Source organism: Thermomyces dupontii (genome assembly GCF_041956625.1).
Source record: "Thermomyces dupontii strain NRRL 2155 unplaced genomic scaffold VTN31scaffold_4, whole genome shotgun sequence".
NCBI lineage: Eukaryota > Fungi > Ascomycota > Eurotiomycetes > Eurotiales > Trichocomaceae > Thermomyces > Thermomyces dupontii.
In genome coordinates, this window is record NW_027192310.1 from 325,575 (window position 1) to 346,683 (window position 21,109).

Consider the following 21,109-nt stretch of genomic DNA (forward strand, 5'->3'; position numbering starts at 1 on the left):
CCACTAAGTAGAAGATGAGAATGAAGTGGAAGGCCTCTTAGTTGTCTACTTGATCTCAAGGAAATCGAATGGCCATATAATCCCATGTAATCATTGGAACAAATCCATGCTTGCTCTAGAGTAGTTGCGAACCCCTTTCGAAGACTAAGAGAACCATGCAATATGATGACGCGTTCAAGAGGGACTTGAAGGGATACATGCCCGAGCACGATGGAGAAATATGTAGGTCTGATTGATGGCAGGTATTCTACGGACAACGTTAACTGGAGAATTTGAAGTGGAATCTGCTTCTCTCCCTGGCTTCCTTGTGCAAGAGTGTCCAAGGAAAGCCAACCCAGTCATTCCTCTCCCATTTGCATCTGAATGTTGGATAGATAGCAATAAAGCAGGCAAGCTCTATGTGCAATGGACCCATGACATCCATTCGACAGTCACGAAAGGATGTCCTTGTCCAGCAATATTATTCCTGAGATATGATAAGGACAGTGAGACCCATATGAACAGCAATGGGGATCAATCGCAATGCAAATGATGCGGAGCACATGAAAATAGTGCAGAAATGAACATAGGAGGTATCACAGAACGCTCCAGACACAAAGGAAAAGGATATGCAGTTGCAACCAGAAGAACTGACTGAAGACAAATGAATTTCTGTTTTTGTTTTTTTTTTCTCTGATGTCAGAAAACGGCTAGCGCTTGCAATGCAAGATCTAAAGACAAAAAATGCAATGGAATGGGGTATGTAATAAATCTAGTATGGGGAACAAGAGTATGCACATCTGGTATGAAGGGTGAAATGGCACCAGCAAGATCAAATGAACTGTGCTAGTTCCCAGTGGCGAGTTATTATGCCGGGTGTCAGAAGACGGTGGCAGGAACACCACGAAGGTGGTGAACAGACACGCCTTAGGGCCTGGAGAAAGGGGGACTTGAGCGCGAGCTGAATTGTGCTGCCGACAACTCGCAGGGGTTTGGGTCAACGAGCAGTTATCCACAAACGACATTTGGGCGACCAAAGCAATTGGAACATTCTTGCCCAACCCATCAGTAAGATGAAGCAAAGCTCATCTGAGAGACCTGCGAGAAAGATTGGTGTCCATAATGAGGCTCTGCATCGTACATTTGTGTGTCGGCGTAAGACACAGCAGGCGGCAGGGTTGGTGAAGCAGGACACGTAGTGTTGACAGCCCCTTTTTCGACATTGTGACTCCCCTCTGCATTGACGTACCCTTCGTTCTCGGGAGTAACCGGGGGGGTCAGATAGCCATGCACCTGGCTCGGTTTCTGTGGCGTCGCCAAACCAGCCACCCCACCATAAGGCTTCGATTCTGCATCCGAGTTGTCTGTCGGAGGGGTCGGGGGAGCGTAAGTACCACTGGCAAGGCTGGCCTGACGGGCGAGGAAATGATCTAGCAACCGAGCAATCCTGGAGTAATGGGCCGAAGAATACTTTCGCCGGAGAACCTGAGACGGCTGGTGCAACTGTTGCGACAGACCCAGCAAGATAGACGAGTCATAATCGGCAGCCCAGTCTGTGTGCCGAGGTTGGGGTCGGTTCAGAATGCATCGTGCGAGCGCCAGCGACGCTTTAGCAAGGTCGGCGGAGGGCTTCGACACGAACTCCCGATGAAAGAGAGCCATCTCCAGGATATACAGCGAGAGATGCTCCAGCTCCGGGTCGTATGGAAGATCCGCCAACGCGATTTGAAGGAAGCTGTCCACGGTCGGGTGCCCGATAGTCCAGCCGAGGGTTTGCAGAACATGCCACTCCATTTGCAGGAACATGTCATCGTCATAGAGCGAGCAACACATCGACTTCAACTCTTTGATTGTCGGCACGTGCTCTTTCTTGTCGCCGTACTTGGCAGCAATTAAGAGCGCCGCACAGCCGACGAGTTGGTAATGGCGCTTGTACACGACTCGCTTCGAACAGTAGCGATCCAGGAGGTTGATTGTCAAAAACAACGTGGAGGGAAGCAACTGGAAGGCGCTATGGGCTTCGATCAGGAAGTCGAGCAGGTAGGGGCGCATGTACCACTGAATCTCGGTCTGGATATCGATCGACTCGACGTCAGGAAGAGTAGCGAGCTAGTTGGACAAGGTCAGCGTTGACTGCAATAGCATGGGTTTAGGAGCTAACACACATCCATCCGAAGCATGTGGGACAGATGGTCGTTCATATACTCTTCCTTGGTGACGGTGGACAGTTGCTCGGCAATAGCATATTGGCGCTCACGAGCGACAAGTTTAGCATGCTCCTTGGCGTCCACACGATGGGCGACTTCGTCGCATGATTCCACAAAAAACGTGTCGCATGGCTGGTGGGTGGTCGAAGGGAGTTGGTTGTTGTAGGCCATGATGGCGTGTTGATCGGAAAGAGGATGTATTTCTCGAGCTGACCGGCAGGGAGCGAATGTTTTAAGCGACGAAACACCTGATCACAGATCCGTGCATCTATCAGAGAAACGACGGGGAAAAGGGAGCGACAGTCGGATTAAGTTGCAAGGATTGTAAATAGTTGGCTGATAAAAAAGTATTAAAATGAGTGTAGGAGCGTAAAAAAAAAAAACTGAACACTGGCAGATAGAAAAGCCAGTCGTGGAAAAGAAAAAAAAAAAAAAAAGACAACCTTTTGGGCCGAGCTGTATTTCAGGATGCAGTTAGTATCAAAGCTGTCAGAACTGGACACAGGAACAGGTCCAACAAGAGACAGTATATGAAGGTTTAGACTCACCCAGAACGAGGGCCGTCTAAGAGGGGGATTTGTCACCCTTGCTATGCAGACAGTTTGGCATCTAGGCTAACAGTGGATGCAGGAATGAATTCTGTCTAGAATTGTTCCTGTCACAGAAGAGATGAAGTACGAGTCAACGCCTCCACCCCTGGAAACGACAGCCTTGGGCTGGCTGTAGTTTCGACCGTGCCGCGGAATGTGGGATTCGGAGCGGCGTGGATATATAAGGCACGGGGCCCTAACTAAGCAAGGGTAAAAAGGGAGTCAGCTAACGAAAGCAGGATGAAGAATGGAGGACAAACAATTTCGATCCCTTCGAGCGCTGACTTGGCTTCTGCTGGAACCTACAGCCAAGCAAGCGAAGGCGATTGGAAAGAGGAAGGAAATCCGTCGAGTAAATCTTCAGGCGAAGTTGGCACCACGGATTAGAGTCTGCAGATTCGACATAGATTAGCTGCAATTCACCCAACGGAAATCTTCCTCAAATCCAAGCTTCCACCACGGCCAAATGGAATGTATCATTGTGATCGACCACAGATGGGTTGGGAATGACAAGGAACGGAATGTCATCCCTCCCTCAACAGGGGAGTCAAGCATCAGACTCGGGGCATGTATCACCAAAGCAGCACTTGCTGATCCGAAATGCCAAATAATAAAAGGCAAGGGGTAGATCAGCAGCAAGCTTCATGACAGCGCTATACATGTCCGGTCGGGTCGAGGGATGCCCACTCCAGCTCAGATTCCCACAGGCTCTTCAACGGCAAAGCCGGTCCGAATTCAGGAGACACGAGCGTGTTGGGCCCTTTACGTCATGGTAGACGCAGGAACACGGGATCTTCGATGCTGCATGAAATTCGATGGACATGGATGTGGTTGAACATGACAGCTACCATCCGGAGGAGCAGCCGAAAAGGGTCACAGTCTGCCACATCCCGATCCTCATCTGGCAATTGCTGACACGCCTCATCATCGCAGTCGAACAGCACTCAATTTAGACCCATTGGGAACGAGAAAGGTGGTCCATGCCTGAAATCCAGGATATCGAGATCCTCTCTTGGCCCGCGGGTCGAGGGAGAGAAGGAACATCCGACAACTTTCGACGCCTCGACAGACGGAATGCTCACTGGGATACGCAACATGAAGAGGGACAAATGCAGGAATAAAAGAAAAAACGCGTGCATTGATCAGGCCGGGGAAGTATCTCACCGTCGTCAAAAGGTCAGGGGCGAGTAGACCGATAAAACGACGACTCGACCGACTTCGCGTCCGACACTCGACGGGCGACACACCAATGTCGAAGCTGACAGCTGACAGCCGCTTTTCAACTCGAAACTGTGCTGTGCGTGGGAGACGGTTGACTGCAAATCGCCAACCGACTGACACCACGAACAGTGTCCCAGTTTCGTACTCTCCGAGAGGGGGGAGGGGTTAGAAAGGATGGGGAAAAGGGTTGCGAGAAGAGAAAAGAAGAAGGTAAAGGAGGAATTGAACGGAGAGTAGAGAGAGAGAAAGGGGGTATGAGAAGAGATTCTCTCTCCAAGCGGGTGTGGTCGAGGAAAGAGAAAAAGAAGATGGAGGGAGGCAGAGATGGAGAGAACTTGAGATCTCCCTGGTACGATACGGTACGGTTACGAGGGTGGGAGACGAGTTGGTACGGGCACGACGGATTACGGAGTCAGCATCGTGGTCAGACGCGTCTGGTACGGTCACCAACGGTAATGATGTACACAATTTCGACCTTCGAGGGCCTGGCGTTGGCTTGCAGCAGCCAGATTGGGTGTACGCTCAGATTGGGTCTAAGACTTTGACAGTGCTGTGAAAGGCTGGACAGAGTATCTCGTACAGACTGCTCCAGCTGCTGCTGGGCAGAGAACGATTGGCTCTAAAGGCCTCAGAGTTGCCTGGACTATCAGTAACCTAACTAAAATGACGATACGGAGTACTCCCGTAGATACGTTGGACTCGTTGGAGAACCTCGGCCTCCGCATTCCCTACACCTGTTTATGCTTTGCTATTTTGGCTGTCCGTGACCGCAAAGGAGCGGATAAGAAGTAGGGAACCATGGTTGATTCCAAATTGGATTCGGCGGCTATGTATTGATGGAGGTGACTTTTTCCGGTGTTGAACTTGCGGCTTTGTCTCCTTTCTCGAGGGAACTTACAAATAACCTACCTATGTACTAGGTTAACTAATTTGCGCGTAGCGGTACGGAGCACTGTAATAGTGACCGAGGTATGGAGTAATCCCGTATGTAATAACTAGGTTAACCTTTGTATGGATTCGGCCCTCACCAAACCTGGAGCGTCCTGGCTTTTGGTCGAGGCTTGGCCTGGGGCAAGCGAATCCCTGGACTCCAGGCCGCCTCCTGAAATGATAGCATCAAAGGGATCCTGTCTCCATTCATGGATGGATCTGCTTCTGCAGTAATACCATCAGAACTCCCTTGACCTTGCATTGCCTTTCTGTTACGCTGGAATCGGCGGAGTACTCCGTACGGAGTAGCGTGCTTAGGTAAAATACGGAGTTGGAAGGCCACTTTATGAGTTACGAGATGCGGTCAGTCCCTGCGTCAAAGCTGGAACTCCCGTAAGTTAGTTGAGTACATAGGTAGTTAATAGTAAACTGGTTCACTCTACGACTAGGACCAAGATCCTGAAGCGGGTCTCGATGGGAATATGTATTAATATTTGTCGTGGAAAAGTGACCAGCGCCTGAAATCATTGGCGTTCACGCTTCATAGTTCAGACCATCTATCCATGTAAACCTCAAAGTCAAGCACCGTTTTTTTTTCTAGTACTTTGGTGCCTCCGCGTTCCGCTTTTTTATTTTCAGTGTTTTTCGGCGGATTTTCAGGACTTGTTAGAACAAAACTGAAGGATGACTGCCCCGAGTCCAGAATTGCCATATGTAGGAGCAGGAATCAAGAAAACCTGAAACCGCCTGCGACTTCGCGAAGTGTTTCGAGAATCGGCTGTTTTGAACGCGCATAATGACGCGTTGTCTTTTCTGTCAAACACGTTCCAAGTAATTTGACTGATCATCTCGGATCGATTCAGCATTGATTGACGGAACCAGGAATACACGTACACGCATAAAACTCAATCGCCAGGATTGTCGCGTCTCCCGTGTGCGTGAACCCGCGTTATCGGTAACGAAAGATGTAATTCGATCCGATTCATTGTTGAGGATGGAGCCCGCTTGCGCGTGTAAAGGTCCACTTTTTTTTTATTTTTATTTTTTTTTTCCTTACCGGTACGGGAACAGCATCCGCGGACCGTAATGACAGGCATCGCGTATGAATTACAGAGAAACTGATCGAAATGGGTCAAAGAAGGAATTCCTCCTTTGAGCTTATGTCGCATCTCCTGAGCACCGCAGACAATAATAAGAGTATGAGGCTACCTACATATCCAGGAGCATGAAGGATCCGTTCGCAACAAATGATTTTTCTGCCGCCTCGAATTCTGCGGAAGAAAACCCACCGAGGGCTCGGATGGAGTACTCACTACTGCACATCATCTGCAGTGATGCAGCGGCAGGTCATGCTAGGAACACTTTGGATTCCGTCATCCAACAGATTGCTCACTGAACAGTTACCTCAGGAACTGGGTCTTCGACTCTTCGGAGCTCGTGCCATGACGTTGGAACCAATTTATACCAATTCATCATGTTTAAACATCATGATTCATCATCATGGACAATAAGCGAGATTACACCAAAATTCTTCAGTCTGGTCGGGTCTCCGCGATGACGCTTCAGTTCTGGTTTGCACAATGACAGTACCGACCACTACGAGTACTTTGTCGAATGAGGGTGAGTGAAGAGGCGTTTCACCAATTACCAAAACTCGCTGGTGATGTCCGGTAAGGGACGTGCGGCTCGTCTCTGCTGGCCAAGTGGCAGACACCGAGGTCGACCCCAATTGTCGACTGGGACGAGCGTGGATGGCATGGACAAATTCTCCTAGCCGTCATGCAGGAAACTTACACAAGGAATCGGGAGTGGTTGGAAAATGGGTATCAGCTGCTGACGAAGATTGTTGAGGACGGAGGCGATGTACGGAGCACTCCGGTACGTCTAGGAGTTTGATGTTCCAGAGCCTTGCTGAAATTGTTGGTGTCCCTGGCGGTCGGCGTTTCTCCCTCCTTGCAAGGGATTCGATAGGGCGGGTAGGGCACTTGTCTGAAGAAGTCAAGTTCCGCAAATCGAACCAATCAACTACACGAATCCCTTTTTCTACGATCTGAGTGCCTACAGTACAGACTGTGCTGGCAACTGAGAGAACGACTTGCTCTGTAATGTCCGCATGGTACTGAGCCACTCGTTTCCCCATTGATTCGATCCCCTCACTTGGAGTGCGATCGTGGCGGGTTGCAGTCGAATTCAACCATATCGCGAGACCACGGTCAATTTCAGCATCTGGACCGCTATCGCTAATACCTTCGCTCATACGTAATCGGTGTCGTCATCTGCGTGGATGGGAATACTTGAAACTGGTCAGAAGCGTTCAGTGAAGAAAAAAAAAATACATTGCAATGGAAGCGAGTTTCGAGGCAGGACATCCACCAAGCCGAATGACTCCTCCCTCATGCAATGTATCCAAATGTATCCATTAGCCTGCAACCGGAGCTTTTACATACATATGCACCTAGCAAGGAACGGAGTTTTATGGAAATTATTCCCACGTGTTCTCGTTCTTCGCGACGCTCTCTCGCTGATTTTCTTGAAACCCCGTTAGCCTTTGCCCAGAAAATAAAAAAGGCGTCGAACACCACGATCGTCAATTAGACATCGAATGCAGATGGAGCATGGACAAGATCAACGTTGACTCGCTGAAGGGCTGAGAGGCTCGATGAGATCCTATACAGTCAGTCCAGACAGCCACCAGCCAAGTCATAAGCAAGGCTAATCAGGAACAATCGACGAATCAACGATGAGCAATTGGATAGGTATTGGGTGGACTTGGATGACTAAGCAGTTAGGGTTGGTCACGACACGTGATAAAGATTCAACATTTCCCTGTCGAACCTGCTCGTAGTGATGCGCGCATGCCTCGAAATGATGAAGAGGTACGGGGTCTTGAAAAAAAAAAACGTGGGATGAGAACCGCACACAAGCTGATGCGATGGCTTGAGAGTCCAGACTCCAGAGAGAACAAGTCCTTACATGGTAACTACCTTATGGGCAGTTATCCGCGACTTCACACGCCTCAACACTTGCCCACCATTTGAAACTTTTTCTCTCGCGTAACGCATAACCACGATGCTGGAACCTTGCTTCTTCCTCGCCGTTTCCTCAAAGAAGCTTTCCGACGCCCCAAATTTGGTATCATGGATATGGCAGTGTGTAAGCCGAAGGCTTCATCGGAACACTTCATCTGACCCAACACCGTGCCTTGATAACCTCAACGCGCAACAGAGCACTCCAGTCAAATATGGCTCAACTACACTGTCTTCAAAGCAGTTTCCCCCAACACCCAAGGCGATGAAAGCAATCTGATGACGTATGTGCACGGGAAGGACTCGTGCTAGAGAATGATCAGCATTGTAAGGCGTAAATCGAAGCATTCCGAAGAGGGCACGGCATAATGTCTATTAGCCGTAAATCGCTTTTGCCAACCGCCGCTTACGAGATCCAGGAAATCCGTCATTATAGGCAGAAAACTGTCTCAAAATATACCAATAGATAACCCAAATTCTCAACTATGAGGACCATGGAAGTTTCATCAATCCAAACTGATGTGGTGATGTGCTCTAAGCCTGTATAAGAGCAAAGTTGAAAATGGCGGACAAGGTCTGACACATATAACAACGAGAAAGTCTTGGATGTATGAAGCCATGGATACTTTGATCGTTGCCTACTACGAGTATGAAGTACAGCATCTTACGGTTCTGATCATGTACATGCCTGTTGGGGCTCTCAAAGTCCGAACAGAGCCTTTCATTGGTACTTCCTCATATATATAGGTACTTAAGTACTACGAATAGTCTGTCTGTCATCGGGGAGATATCCATGAAGAACTGAGTTCCAGACGTCCTTGAAACTCACGCGCTCCGCTTGTTGTGGCGAGCATTTTTTCCTCAAAGTTGCAGAACTGTTGAATTTCAAGCAGGTTATGGAATGACAGTTCAGCGTTCAGCCGCACTGGAATCAGGTCCAAGTACTCTGTAGTACCTCGACGCCACGTATTGGACTGATCAAAGAACTGTAGAAGACCACAAATATTCCCATTCATAGTTGATCAAAGACATTAAGTACCTAAAGGTAGACGAAGGCCTTTCATCAAGCTTGATATCAACTCTGAATCACAACTTCTGGCCGAGGGGATCAGAATCCTGGGGGAAGGTATGCCCTGTTACCTATACTAAGACCTGGACGCCAGCATCGAAGTAGTAACTAGTAGTACTATATAAGACGGAAAACAGAACCGAGGACTTTCTCGTCTCCTCAACCACGTTGTCCCCAGGTTCCGCAAGGGTGCCTTGTCGGATTGAACCCACGGTGTAGGTACTACTAGTAGTTACTACAAGGCAACTCTGGGGTTCCCGGAGCTTTTCGGCTTCCGTGGATCCCAGTCGGTGTCGCTTCCACAAACGCAGACTGCAGAAAAACAACACTGTCTGGAGTATATACTATAGTTTGGCCGTCCATACGACAACTAGGGTAGTACTTCAATCGTTCTAGGTACCTATATTCAGGATCGGCATCGACGAGTCCAGCAGCCAAATATGGATCAGATAATCAACGTCACCTCTCACCACCCAGTGACCAATGCATAACATCATGAATACGAAGTCTCTCGACTATGAGTCAGGCCAGCCTTCTGATTTGTACAGACCTCGGAGTTTAGGCTACCTCTATATTGTCCTACTGGTCGAAATTCGCCATGCACCTGCTGCATCTTGCATTATTTTGAATAAACTACCTGGGTAGTTAGCGTCCTTCGGAGAAATTAACCCTTTCAGATCCAAATGCTTGCTCATCGGTAGAATAGGCGTCGATGGGTTGATGCACTCTGGTCTTGGCAGGCTCTTCAGCTTGGTTGATGGTTGGTTTAACTTCCAAAGATTCCTTCCCGAATTCCAAAATAATGTTTTTAGGGCTTGGGAAGTCCGAAAGCCGGTGAAATGTCCACCGACTCGCATGGTTCATTTGGAATTTGTCACTCAAAGCATCTTCAGGCCGGACTGACAAAATGCAGGCGACATTGAAGTTTACAGTCGTTGGCTTAGGCGTATTTGTCAGTCCACTGCAGTGCGAAGACTCTTTGATCGCACGTCTGCCATGGAGAAATCAATTTGACGGTTGAGAAGCTCTGATGTTATCACTCTGATATTTTTACCTATTGAGAAATACCACATGCTTGACTCAGACTCATGGATGTTAATCTCCCTGGATTTGAAGAAGTTCTTGATCTCCAAGCGGGATGATGCAGTAAGAGGCAACTCGGTCGTGCCCTCTCGTTCTCCATGTCAAAGTTCCTCGATTTCACTATTATTCAGATTACCACACTATCAAATAGTAATCATCCTAATCCATCATTGATTATGCTTCCATATCGTCCCCTTCTCGCCCAGTCACCAAAGGAGTGTCGTCATGTCATTTAAGTACAAAGGAGCGTCGTAACTTCATCACCCGTATTACTATATCATTAATCCCAAACTTCCCGCCACAGAAACAAAAAAAAAAGTACAAGAAAAAAAAAAGCAAACCTGCAACGCCGATCTCGGCCGAAGATCAAAATGCAAGGTAAGATTAGACACAATCGGCGAGACTCGGCGGCGATGAAGCGAATACTTCAATCAGAACAGAGCGACCATGGCCGCGACCAATGTGACCAGCCACGGCAGGCCAATCCGTTGCCCAGAGAGACTGACCCCAGCGCCTAGGAAGAACTCTTCGTCATCGCCACCTGAGGCTGGAGGTGCCGGTGATGTCTCGGACGGTGACGAGCCTTCTGAACTAGCCGAGCCGTCCGTATCTCCGTCCCTGTCGCCTCCCTCATCTTCATCGCCCTCATCAGACGAACCAGAGCCAGACGAATCAGTGGGACGAGCTGAATTTGTCGACTGGGTGACTGATTGCGAGCTCGTGGAACTGTCCGCTGGCGTCGTCGTCACGGAGCTCTCCGTGTCGGAAGATTGTGACTGTGCGGCTGATGAAGAAGCAGCGTCCTCTCCACTCGAGGTTGTCGGACTCGTTTCTGAAGAAGACGAGCTAGTGCTCGTGGTCGTCTCCGTAGATCTCGATGAGCTCGTCCGTGAGGTGCTCGACGTTGTCGTGGACGAGCTAGTTTCGCCAGCCGAGCTCGTAGGGCCCGAATCTCGGTCGTCGCAGAAATCCAAAAACTGCGCGAACTCGGGGAAATCATCGCCACTAGTGTCGCCTTCTTCACCAAATGCATCCGCGCAATCGAAGCAGTTCTGCAGCGCTTCTATGAATGCCGAGCCGGCGCGGCATAGTCGGCTTGTCTTGCCCTCGGATTCGGCTTCCAACATTGCATTGTTGCAGTCATCATAGCACTGTCCAGGGAGGGGCGGAAGGCCAATGCTCTGTCTCTTCTCCTTGTTCTTGGGTAGCGGCTCGAAGCCCAGCGGGAATTCAAAGATTTCGTACGTCAAGTTGAACCGCTTTGGATTCAAATTGAAGTATCCCGGGCTGACTTTGAATTTTCCAATGTCCTCCGACACACCTGGCTCGCCCCAGTACTCCAGAGGGAGGAGACGCGGCGCTTCGATACACTCCTCCGGGCTGCAGACGTAAGTGTCAGCGGGCACTCCGGCTTCGAAGTTACAATCTTCTTCGCCCGGCGGTCTGCGCGGACGGCAAAGGTACCCAGGTGGGCATCCCCAAGTGTAGTCCTTGGGAAGCGGTGCCGGTGGCGTGTAAGTCGGGTTCACAGTACGAGTCGGGCACAGCGTCAGGCTGCTCGTTGTAATCGACGTGGTTGTTTCTGTCTCCGTTGAGGTAGGCCCAGGAACGGTGATTATGACAGTTATCGTCCTCACGTCCGTAGTGGTCTCCGTAGTGGTCTCCGTCTCCGTGATGGTAACTGTGTTCGTCTCTTGAGGAGGAGTGGTACCAGGCTCCGTCACAGATGTCACCGTCGTCACTGTACTCAAACTCGTTGTCGTCACGGTTTCGGTGATTGTTGTAGGAATCACGGTGGTGACGGTGGAGGTGATGGTATCCGAGATGGTGGCCGTAATGGTTGATGTGATACTGGTGGTATACGTGGTGACGTAGGAAGTCGTGATGGTGGATACCGACGTCGTTGTCAAAGTCTCAGTACTCGTGCTTGTGGTTCCAGGCAATGTCACTGTTACAGATGCCGTAGGCGACGGGCCATGAGAATGCCCAGGCGAGGATGGGCATACGGTAGTGGTACTGGTAGTAGTGGTTGTGGTGGTGGTGGTGGTGGTTGTTTCAATTGGACACTCGGGGGAAGTCGTCGGGTCAGGAGAGGAACTTGACGGGCATACTGTAGTGGTGGTTGGCTCTCCCGGAACTGTGGTTGTGGTTGTGGTTGTGGAAGTGGTGGTAGTCGTGGTTGTTACAGTCGATGGTTTCGGACATGTCGTCGTCGTCGGGTCAGGGCATACTGTAATGGTAGTTGGCTTACCCGGAACTGTGGTGGTTACTGTTGGACAGTGTGATGGCTCGCCTGGAACTGTGGTGGTCACTGTTGGACACTCAGGAGGAGTCGTCGGCGCAGGGTCGTGGCCGCAAGTCAAACATGATGGGCATACTGTGGTCGTCTTTGTGGTCGTCGTTGTGGTTGTAGTTGTACCTGGTTCCGGGCACCCAGGATGATGCTGATTTCATCAGTCTTTCAATCCCTTCAATTAGATCAGATGATGCGCTCACTGGATGACGGATGCAGATGTCGATGTCAATGCCAACACTGACGGTCTACAAGATCCTTTTAGCACGGAGCAAGAGCAAGACTTTTTCGAGATAGAACATACCACTGTCACCGTAGCCTCGCCGCCGCAGCCTCCGTCACATCCTCCACCGCACCCTCTGGGGCAATGTTTTGCTTGTACTAGCTCATTGGAATCACTCGGACGTACAGTCTCCGTCTCGGTCACGGTAATCGTGCTGTAAACCGTTTGTGGAGAGACGTCCGAGCCAGAGTTTGGGGAATCACTCCGCGCTGCAGTATGTAGGCAGAAGAGCGCTGCCGCAACTACAGCGCTCCAGCGCATCTTCTGAGCAATTTGGCGCAATCAAGCTGCTTTGGAAGAATGCGCGGCAGGAGTGAGAAGGGCAGCACTACACCAACCAAAGCAAAGATGGCACAACCCGACGAGAGGATCAAGGTCTTCTAGTCAGAGAAGGCACGGATTTCATCTCATATATAAATAAATAAAAAGTACTTTAGAGGAGAGGTCAAGCAACGAGGCTCTGCTGCCAGCTTCAGGGACCCTGCAGTGCTAAGCGAGCTCTTCTTCATTTAAACTCTTTAACTAACCTACTTATGTGATCTTGAGCAACGTCAGCTCATCCCAGAGAGTTATGGAGAAGTCCGTCTTCCGAATCTAAATTCAATGCCCCGCACCATCCAGCAAGGCTGCATACGGAAGAACTCGTTGTCGTGATATGCTCCAATGACAGCGGAGCAGCACTGAAAAAGAAATACGACGCTAACGTTGCTGGGAGAACCAAGCAGTTCAGCTTTGAGCCGAGTTCAGGTTTCCATTTCCCAAAGTTCGCCCTAATCTAGGCTGTGGCGCTGTGCTGGCGGTGGACTTTTGGTCCATGAGATTGGTAAGTATGTAGGTTTGTATAAGTTAAGTACCTTTGCGCCGTTCTGTTCCTGAGCGTGTTTCTCATTCCGGCTGATCTCGTTTTTGTGGCATGAGTGATAGTGTATTCGAACGGAGACGCAGCAGGCAATGACTGATCGTCGGGTATCACACACAGTCCATGTCGAGAGTCAAGCAAGCTCGTGCAGGATGTTTTTTTTTTTTTTTTTCTTCTTGGTGCGGATCACCGTGGAGTGTCGACCGAAAATCCGACATTGATCGATCAAATGCCGAGAAGGCTACTCCGTACTGTAAATTTGAGCGATTTCAGGTGTCAATTTCCTCATCGGGACACAAGGTTTGGATTGGGACAACTCACACTCAGCGCCTATTGGCCAATGATGGCGGGAGCACGGGCCACGCTGAATTTACACCAATCACTCATTCAGGTTCTTTGTTTGACAAGAAGGCATTTACCCGAAACGGGAGTTGATTTTCCTTTCCTGGCTACGAATCATCTTGCGGCTGTGACCAGCGATGAGCACCAAAAAGGCAAAGACCAATCAGAAATCCTTGTCCACATAGTTTAGTCCGTTTATTAACCTGTTTTGTCTGACGGTCCACTTGGGGATCGTTCTCTCTCTTGTTGATTTCAAAGAACGTCGGTTAGGTTAACTTGCATGGAGCCATTCAAACTAACGAGACTTTGCTTTGGTCAATCAATCTACTGTGGTTATTCCGTACAGAGTAAGGCGGTTAAAATTCATAATAACAATCGAGGACTCGAGGCCCGAGGGAATGGACTCGAACAACGCGCGACTGCGTAAGGCGGTAGGCTAACTAGTATGTACTCAGACTGCATGACGTTGAGCTGATTGCGGCTGGGTAGACGGGAAAATAAGCACTTGAGCTCTATGGTGACATTCAAACGGTTGAGCCCATCGCATGGTGTCATTTCGGTTTGTTTGTCACCCGAAGGCTCGAAGCTGAGGCTCAATTTCAACACTCAAGCCTAACAAACAGAGAAACCGGCCTAAGGCTTCCTTGGCAGATAATGACTAGTATGGTCGATGCGCGCAACGCGGGGAAAACCTCACGGCCTTTGAAATGAGAGGTCGATGCCGGACTGAAAGTTGCCGCAATTTCAAGTCCGACAATGTGGGCTCCGCTTGCGGCCGTCGCGTTGCTGACGCGCGCTGCCACGCCAGCGCCGTCATGGCAGAATCAAGAGAGTGTTTCCATGTGCAATTGGGCACAATTTCGAGGTATAATCACACACGCTGTTCGCTTTGCAATGTCCAAGACTGAGTTTTTCCCTCGCAGCAAATGTCATCCGTGATACGGTATACCTCGATGGCGGGTCATTATGGTGGCAAGCGTAGGCATCTGTGATCTCCGTCCCCAATAGGCAGATGCTGAGGAAAAGAAAAAAATACGATGGCAGGCATTTCTCCGACGGGCGCAATGATACCAGATCAGATGGTGAGCGATTGCTCCGGGTGCTGAGTGCTGAGTGCTCACGTCCGACCAGATGCCGTGCAGTCTTTCCTATACACGTTCAACCTCGGGAAGTCGTTCAATCAAAGCAGCAACTTCTCGTCGCTCTTGGGGAACATATCCAAGACCGGCGGCCTCGCTTCGAACAACATCGCGCCGAACTTCGTTGACGGAGTCATGTTTGCAAATGATGGCCAATTACTACTCTACGGGTTGGGCTCCGAATGCCGGCTTCGTGCGCACGTGCGGTTCACTGCTAACCAGAAAAAACACAGAGGATTGACAAGGAGAACGGACAGCGCGGATCCGCCAGATGCCGACGAAGTCCTGGCATACGAGGCTTTTCAATATGGTCCTGAGAGAGCATCCTGGAAACCCGGTTTCGTCCGAAAGACTCTCCCGGATGACGTGACTCGGTACATTACAAATGGGGCTGGCGTGTCTGCGCCGAGTGAGAACCTCGGTTTCTACTTTAGCGGCATGCGGGCGGAGGACTGGGGTTTGATTCAAAATGGTGATCATTCGGCCAACAGGACGGCGAATACTCTGATCACTGTTGACATGTCTGAAATGAGACATGAGTCCTGGACCAACAACACCTTGCCGCCGGATATCCTAGGAAGAGCCAATGCAGAACTCGTTTGGGTTCCTGTTTCGGACAGGGGAGCTCTGGTTGCGATTGGAGGAGTGATCAATCCAGAGTCTGTGATTTCGTCCAGGGGTTTGACAGAAGCCCAGGAAACTGAAAGCGTATGTCTGGCAATTCCACCTTCAGGTTGACAAGTTCACTGATCGATCACTCGGCAGAACCGGACAAGCCCTACATTTATGGAAACGGTGGCTGTATATGATATCGCTAATGAGCAATGGTAAGTCTGCCATTTTTGCCCTTTTTGGCCAGAGACTTGACAACAGGAACCAGGTTCCTCCAAAACACTACGGGCGATATCCCGCCGCAATTGACTCTTTTCTGCTCCACTGTTGCTGTGGCAAGCGACAAGTCGTCATATAACATCTACATCTATGGAGGATATGATGGCATCAGTCCCTTGCATACTCCATCAGATGATGTCTACGTGCTGTCGTTGCCCTCTTTCACCTGGATTAAGGTGTACTCGGGCCGATCGTCGCATGGTCGCAGCGGGCACAAATGCGTCAAGCCCTATCCGGATCAGATGATGGTGCTGGGTGGCATTTATGAAGGAAACCCCACGCATTGCCTCGAAGGTGGACTTTTCCAGGTTTTCAATCTGAATACTCTGCGATTCCAGGACTCCTATGATCCAAGGGAATGGGAGGAGTATTCGGTGCCGGACTTGGTGACCGCCCAGATCGGTGGCGAGTAAGTTGTCCCCCATCAACAGTACATTGTCTGAACTGGCTGTTTGACGAACCTGCTATTAGTGCTCGCGGCGGTGCAACGAAGACAGCGCCATCCAGATGGAGTGACGATGATCTTGCGTCCGTGTTTCGGACAGAGTATACGAAAGAAATCCCAACATATTATCCATACGATGCGGAGAATTCAAACGACACGGACCCATCTGTCCCTTCAATCATCACGGTACAGCCAAGCGCTGGTGGCGGACTTCCGGCATGGGCTGGCGCCGTTATAGGTGTTCTCGTGGGCCTAGCCGTTATCGGAGCGGCCGTCGTTTTCTTTTTATTATGGCGGCGGCGTAAAGCTCGTCGGGAATCCTATGTTTCTGACTCAACCCAGGAGCGAGGCATCATGAGATGGCTAAGCAAAACCCCATCCCATGTCGACGGAGTCGCGAGAACGCATACCGAGGTCACGTCGACACAAGGAAATACGGAAACAGACCCGTACGAGAGGGATACTTCCGAGACCATTGTGTCTCCCTCTTCACCTTCGCCTCCCCCAGTCATGAGAAACTCATTCCCTCAGGAACTTGACTGTGAGTTGCTCATTTTCAGTTTGAGATGTTTTCAGCAGTGCCACTCTAACCTCTCTGCGAAACACAGCGAATATTGCGCATGAGCTGCCGGCCAATGATTCGGACATGTCGAGCTACGGAGCAGGAGTTCAACGTGATTCAACTCGACATTCACGATCAGATTCGGTCCAATCGCAACAATATCAGCACCATCAACACCGCCCAAGCGACGTCAGTAATACTCTTTCGGAGGTGTCCGACATTTATGAGGTTCCCGCGACTCGTCAACGCCGGATATCCGAACTGGAAGGCTCGAGCAGAGCGACTAGTCCCGAACAACAAGGACCAGTCTCTCCTCCGATATCTCCGCCCCTTGTGTCTCCGGTGAGGCCGATGATTGACCCTGTCCCGGAGAGTGATGAACCTGGGCATGATGGTGGGAGGAGTGATGAGAAGAACCATGAATCATGAAACATGAAACATGCTTTGGCGTATCAATGACTAATGTTTGGATTTTTTTTTGTATTCAAAACGAGATATCCCTTCAGAACTCCAAATCACAGTTTTTGCAAACATTCAAACTTGCTTGTATGTACAGGTACATGTCTACTAAGGGTGATTACCAAATTGATCAGTCACATACCCCGACGCATTCGACGGAGTCGAAGCAGAATCCTGCAGGCTGAATCCCATTTTCCGCGGCTCTTGCTCACCCACATCGTCGTCTGCCAGTTCCAATATCACCCAGTTCCCATTCCGTTCTTCTCGCGCGTATCCGCCTTTCTGGGCAGCACGCATCGCCCTCTCGCTTGCTCGGGTCCTCTGGCCTGTTTCCGGGTCCCAGATCCAACCTTCCTTGAGCCACATCCACGTGAGGTAGGCACGTAACTCCTTATCCGTGGGGAGGACGCGTTTCCACTCTGGCTCGAAATCCCCGTTGCCTTCCGCTCCGGTTCCGTTCCAATCCTTTGCTAGACCCCGCAGCTCGTCGCGGCAGAAGATGCGCCAGCTGTCCAAAGCATATCTGCCCACGCCACGGAGATGTGCAATCTCCCATGCAATGCGCGGGTCATCCACTTCATCACCAATGACTTCCTCTGCTCCAACGTCATGCCCGTCCCCTTTACGTGGATAATTGATCTTGCGGTATCGTTTGCCCCTCGTGGGCGGCTTTTCAAGCCACGTGCGCGCTAGCTCAACGCATTTCCGCGCTCGCTGGTTTTGGAACCCCAGGCATCGGATCGAGTCAACGACATCTTCAATCCTGGCATGGGCAACTGCCTCGATGGTTGGGTATCGCTCGAAGAAGCTGAACAATACAGGGATTGCAACGCCTCCCCGCGTGCGATTGAGAAATATCGTCGCGATCAACAGGCGGAATGCATCATGTGCGAGTTGTTCCTGAACCAACCCAAACGTGGGCGCCGAGATAGGTGGGAAGGGGAGGCAAGATTCAACCGCTGCCGATCGAGAAGGCGATGGCGCTGATTGGAAATAAGGTGATACCCTCGGCGGTGGCTTTCTTTTTCTGTTCCGACTGCCATGTTTCTTGTCTGTTTGTGATGCATGTGGTTTGGATGATGAAGCCAATATGTCGAGATAGAATTCCTCGTCGTCCGAATCACTGGGTACATCTCTCAGCGACGAATCCGACGATAGATCCAAAATGAATTGCTCGGTGTCCGGATCGAGCTTTCTCGGCTGCAGTCCTCGCTGCATTGTTTTGACGACAGCACTAGGAGCGTTGTGCCTCTTTTCCCCTTCATCAGGCTCAACCGCGAAATACTTCGATGTCACCTCATCCTCAGCCGTCAGCCCCAAAGAATCATCGGTGTCGGATGTTTCCATCATTGTGGATTCTTCGGGTTCTGGAAAGATCCAAGTGTACGCTTACGGTATGGGTTATGGGCGTCGATTCCCAGGGATTTGGCTGCGCCAGCAAGTTCAGCCACGATCGTGTTTCATTGCATGGTGATTGTTTGCTATCTTTCTCCCACCTGTCGCGTTTCACACTTATCGCCATAATGTTCAGTCACGATCCAGTACGGAGTACTGATTTCCGAATGGACTTCACCGTCATGGATGCACCGGCGCCGGCACAGGCATGTTTTTTCTTGCTCATGGAAGTACTCTGTACAGAATCCTCTTCGCTGCGGAGGCAAAAAATAGAACTCAGTCTCGTCAGCACTCACATTTGCCAGATATCAAGTTGTTCAGTTCAGCTGAGGAAAAAAAAACACTTCATGTCCGCGCCGCGAGTCGAACACGGGACCCTATCCGTACGCAAAATGCGTGTGAAGGATATGTCATGACCAACTAGACCACGCGGACTTGTAGAAGGGGGCCCCATATTCCATCCTTGAACGAGGCAGAATGGTGGCGAACTGGCGAGAGAAGTTGTAACTAACCTATGCATTGGCCAATCAGGGTGCCCTGAAACGAACGAAGTGAGTGAAAGGGTCCGAAGGCCGCGCGAGGACCGACCGATCGGCGGCAAAAATTGTACCATCACGTGAATTCCAAATGATGCTAGTCAACCAAAATACGGTATGTAATAGGTCAGCTAATTCTACCCTCAAGGCTTCAAGTAGCAAAGTAAAAAAGGTCTCCAACATTTCGCTCTACACCTGACTTCTGTCAGTTCCGTCCTGGCCTATGGCTTCTAACCCAAGTCTTTGATTTCTTCTCTGGTATATACTACATCGTATTCCGTACGGAGTACATTCGCCTGCACTTCGATTACCTAGTAGCCAACCTAGTTGGTAGGTAAGTATTTCTGTCAATAATTCGGTCTAAACTACGGAGTACTCGATAGGTACAGTGGAACCCTCTAAAGTGTCTTGTAGTGGCCCGTAAGACTATGAGTCTTGCAGGAGATCAACGCTCTCCGTCCAGTTCAAGACCCTCATTATGTGGACAGTTGTTTGCGATTGTCAATTCGTACCCGGACGACCCGAACCAAATGGCGACGTCCGTCTTGGTGTTAGACTCGTCCCTTTTTGAGAATCCTGTAGGATACAAGACGTATCATAACGCCCTTTCAACAACAAACAACATCAACAGATCAAAGGCCATCAAAATAACGAACTCTTGCTGCTTTCAGAGGTCTGCCGCACGGCTGCTTCCACGGCGGAGCATTTTGTTCAAGAGATTCGACTCAGATCCTGCCTCCCTTTCGATTATCTTTCATGAGTGTGCATACAAACGACCCTGAAATCCGATCAAGGCCCAGACCAGAGGTACAGCTACGGTTGGTGGTCAAGTCACTTTTCGGATCTGACGCCCTCAAACTTGTCCATTTCTATAACTATAGGTCCTAATGAATGTTCAAAGAAAAGATGTGTACTTCCTCCTACTCCGTACAGAGTGATTACCAAATTTCATCCCTCCGTTCCTTGCTTGTCTTAAAAGACTGGTCTTCCTATTCGATACGTACGCGAAGAACAGTTGCTTGCTAAGTCGCTACTTTCAGTTGACTCTCAAAGTCATGGCCCGAGCGGCATCTCGCCGTCCTACCTTCACTTGAAGCACAGTACCTACGCCCGCCGATCGCGATCCCCGCGGGACCATAAACTCAACTATACTATCCATATATAAACTGGGACGCCGCTGCCCCTACCGTCATACTGTTCGTCTCTCAGGGATTCCGCTCGAAAACTCTCCACGAGAAGGTGCTACCATACAATCTCAAAGAAATGTAGCTTTGTCATCTTCCTGCTTTGTCGGTCACAATCTTGTTCTTTGGAGTAAATGAACACAGCCGAAGACGTTCCTCTGCATGCTACAGGCTTATTGACTGCTTTCAACCGTCCTTGCTGTCCATCATGCTACTCTGTCAATGACCAGCCTAACTTTTTCTGCCACCGTTTCCTCATACTGTCGCCTAAAACGTCCTCGGTGGTGCCTCACTTCCATGATAGCCACCAGCGGTGATAACCGGCCTCCTCGTTCATGAACGCCGATCATAGATCCAACAACATCAACTGTGTCTCTCACGCTAGGTAGGGGTCTGCTATCCCAACGACGACCTACTTGAAATACACAGTGGAGGTCGTAGGGAAATGTATCTTCTTCCATTTCAATGTCGAAATGCGGCACATACAGCCGCTCCGTGAAACCCCTGCAATCCTGCGAATCCTGCCAAACCTCTCTGACCTGCGCTCTGTACCAAATCACAGAGCAACTCACGTTGGGTGCGTGCTGCTCATCAGGAAACGGCTCCAAATCAAACG

At 50.0% G+C, this 21,109-nt stretch overlaps 5 protein-coding genes and 1 non-coding gene across 6 annotated transcripts; 1 reads left to right on the forward strand and 5 right to left on the reverse strand.

Annotated features, from left to right (window-relative positions):
- Positions 1–1,044: 1,044 nt before the first annotated feature.
- VTN31DRAFT_4615 (uncharacterized protein) lies at positions 1,045–2,357 on the reverse strand (the record flags this gene model as incomplete). Its single annotated transcript, XM_069405023.1, has 2 exons — positions 1,045–2,088; positions 2,145–2,357. The coding sequence occupies 2 exons, from the start codon at positions 2,355–2,357 to the stop codon at positions 1,045–1,047; spliced, it is 1,257 nt and encodes a 418-aa protein (XP_069260128.1).
- Positions 2,358–6,704: 4,347 nt separating this feature from the next.
- Positions 6,705–7,184, reverse strand: VTN31DRAFT_4616 (uncharacterized protein; the record flags this gene model as incomplete). The annotated part of the gene is made up of 1 exon (XM_069405024.1): positions 6,705–7,184. One exon carries the CDS (start codon positions 7,182–7,184, stop codon positions 6,705–6,707), a length of 480 nt encoding a protein of 159 aa, XP_069260129.1.
- Positions 7,185–10,536: 3,352 nt separating this feature from the next.
- Positions 10,537–12,942, reverse strand: VTN31DRAFT_4617 (uncharacterized protein; the record flags this gene model as incomplete). The annotated part of the gene is made up of 3 exons (XM_069405025.1): positions 10,537–12,549; positions 12,602–12,646; positions 12,703–12,942. 3 exons carry the CDS (start codon positions 12,940–12,942, stop codon positions 10,537–10,539), a joined length of 2,298 nt encoding a protein of 765 aa, XP_069260130.1.
- Positions 12,943–14,638: 1,696 nt separating this feature from the next.
- On the forward strand, positions 14,639–17,348 carry VTN31DRAFT_4618 (uncharacterized protein; the record flags this gene model as incomplete). Its single annotated transcript, XM_069405026.1, has 9 exons — positions 14,639–14,747; positions 14,806–14,860; positions 14,927–14,964; positions 15,014–15,191; positions 15,255–15,729; positions 15,787–15,848; positions 15,902–16,321; positions 16,384–16,898; positions 16,966–17,348. The coding sequence occupies 9 exons, from the start codon at positions 14,639–14,641 to the stop codon at positions 17,346–17,348; spliced, it is 2,235 nt and encodes a 744-aa protein (XP_069260131.1).
- A 138-nt stretch (positions 17,349–17,486) lies between these two features.
- VTN31DRAFT_4619 (uncharacterized protein) lies at positions 17,487–18,728 on the reverse strand (the record flags this gene model as incomplete). The annotated part of the gene is made up of 1 exon (XM_069405027.1): positions 17,487–18,728. The coding sequence occupies one exon, from the start codon at positions 18,726–18,728 to the stop codon at positions 17,487–17,489; it is 1,242 nt and encodes a 413-aa protein (XP_069260132.1).
- Positions 18,729–19,121: 393 nt separating this feature from the next.
- Positions 19,122–19,208, reverse strand: VTN31DRAFT_t57. The gene has a single exon. It is a non-coding gene; the product is annotated as a tRNA-Val (tRNA).
- Positions 19,209–21,109: the final 1,901 nt, after the last annotated feature.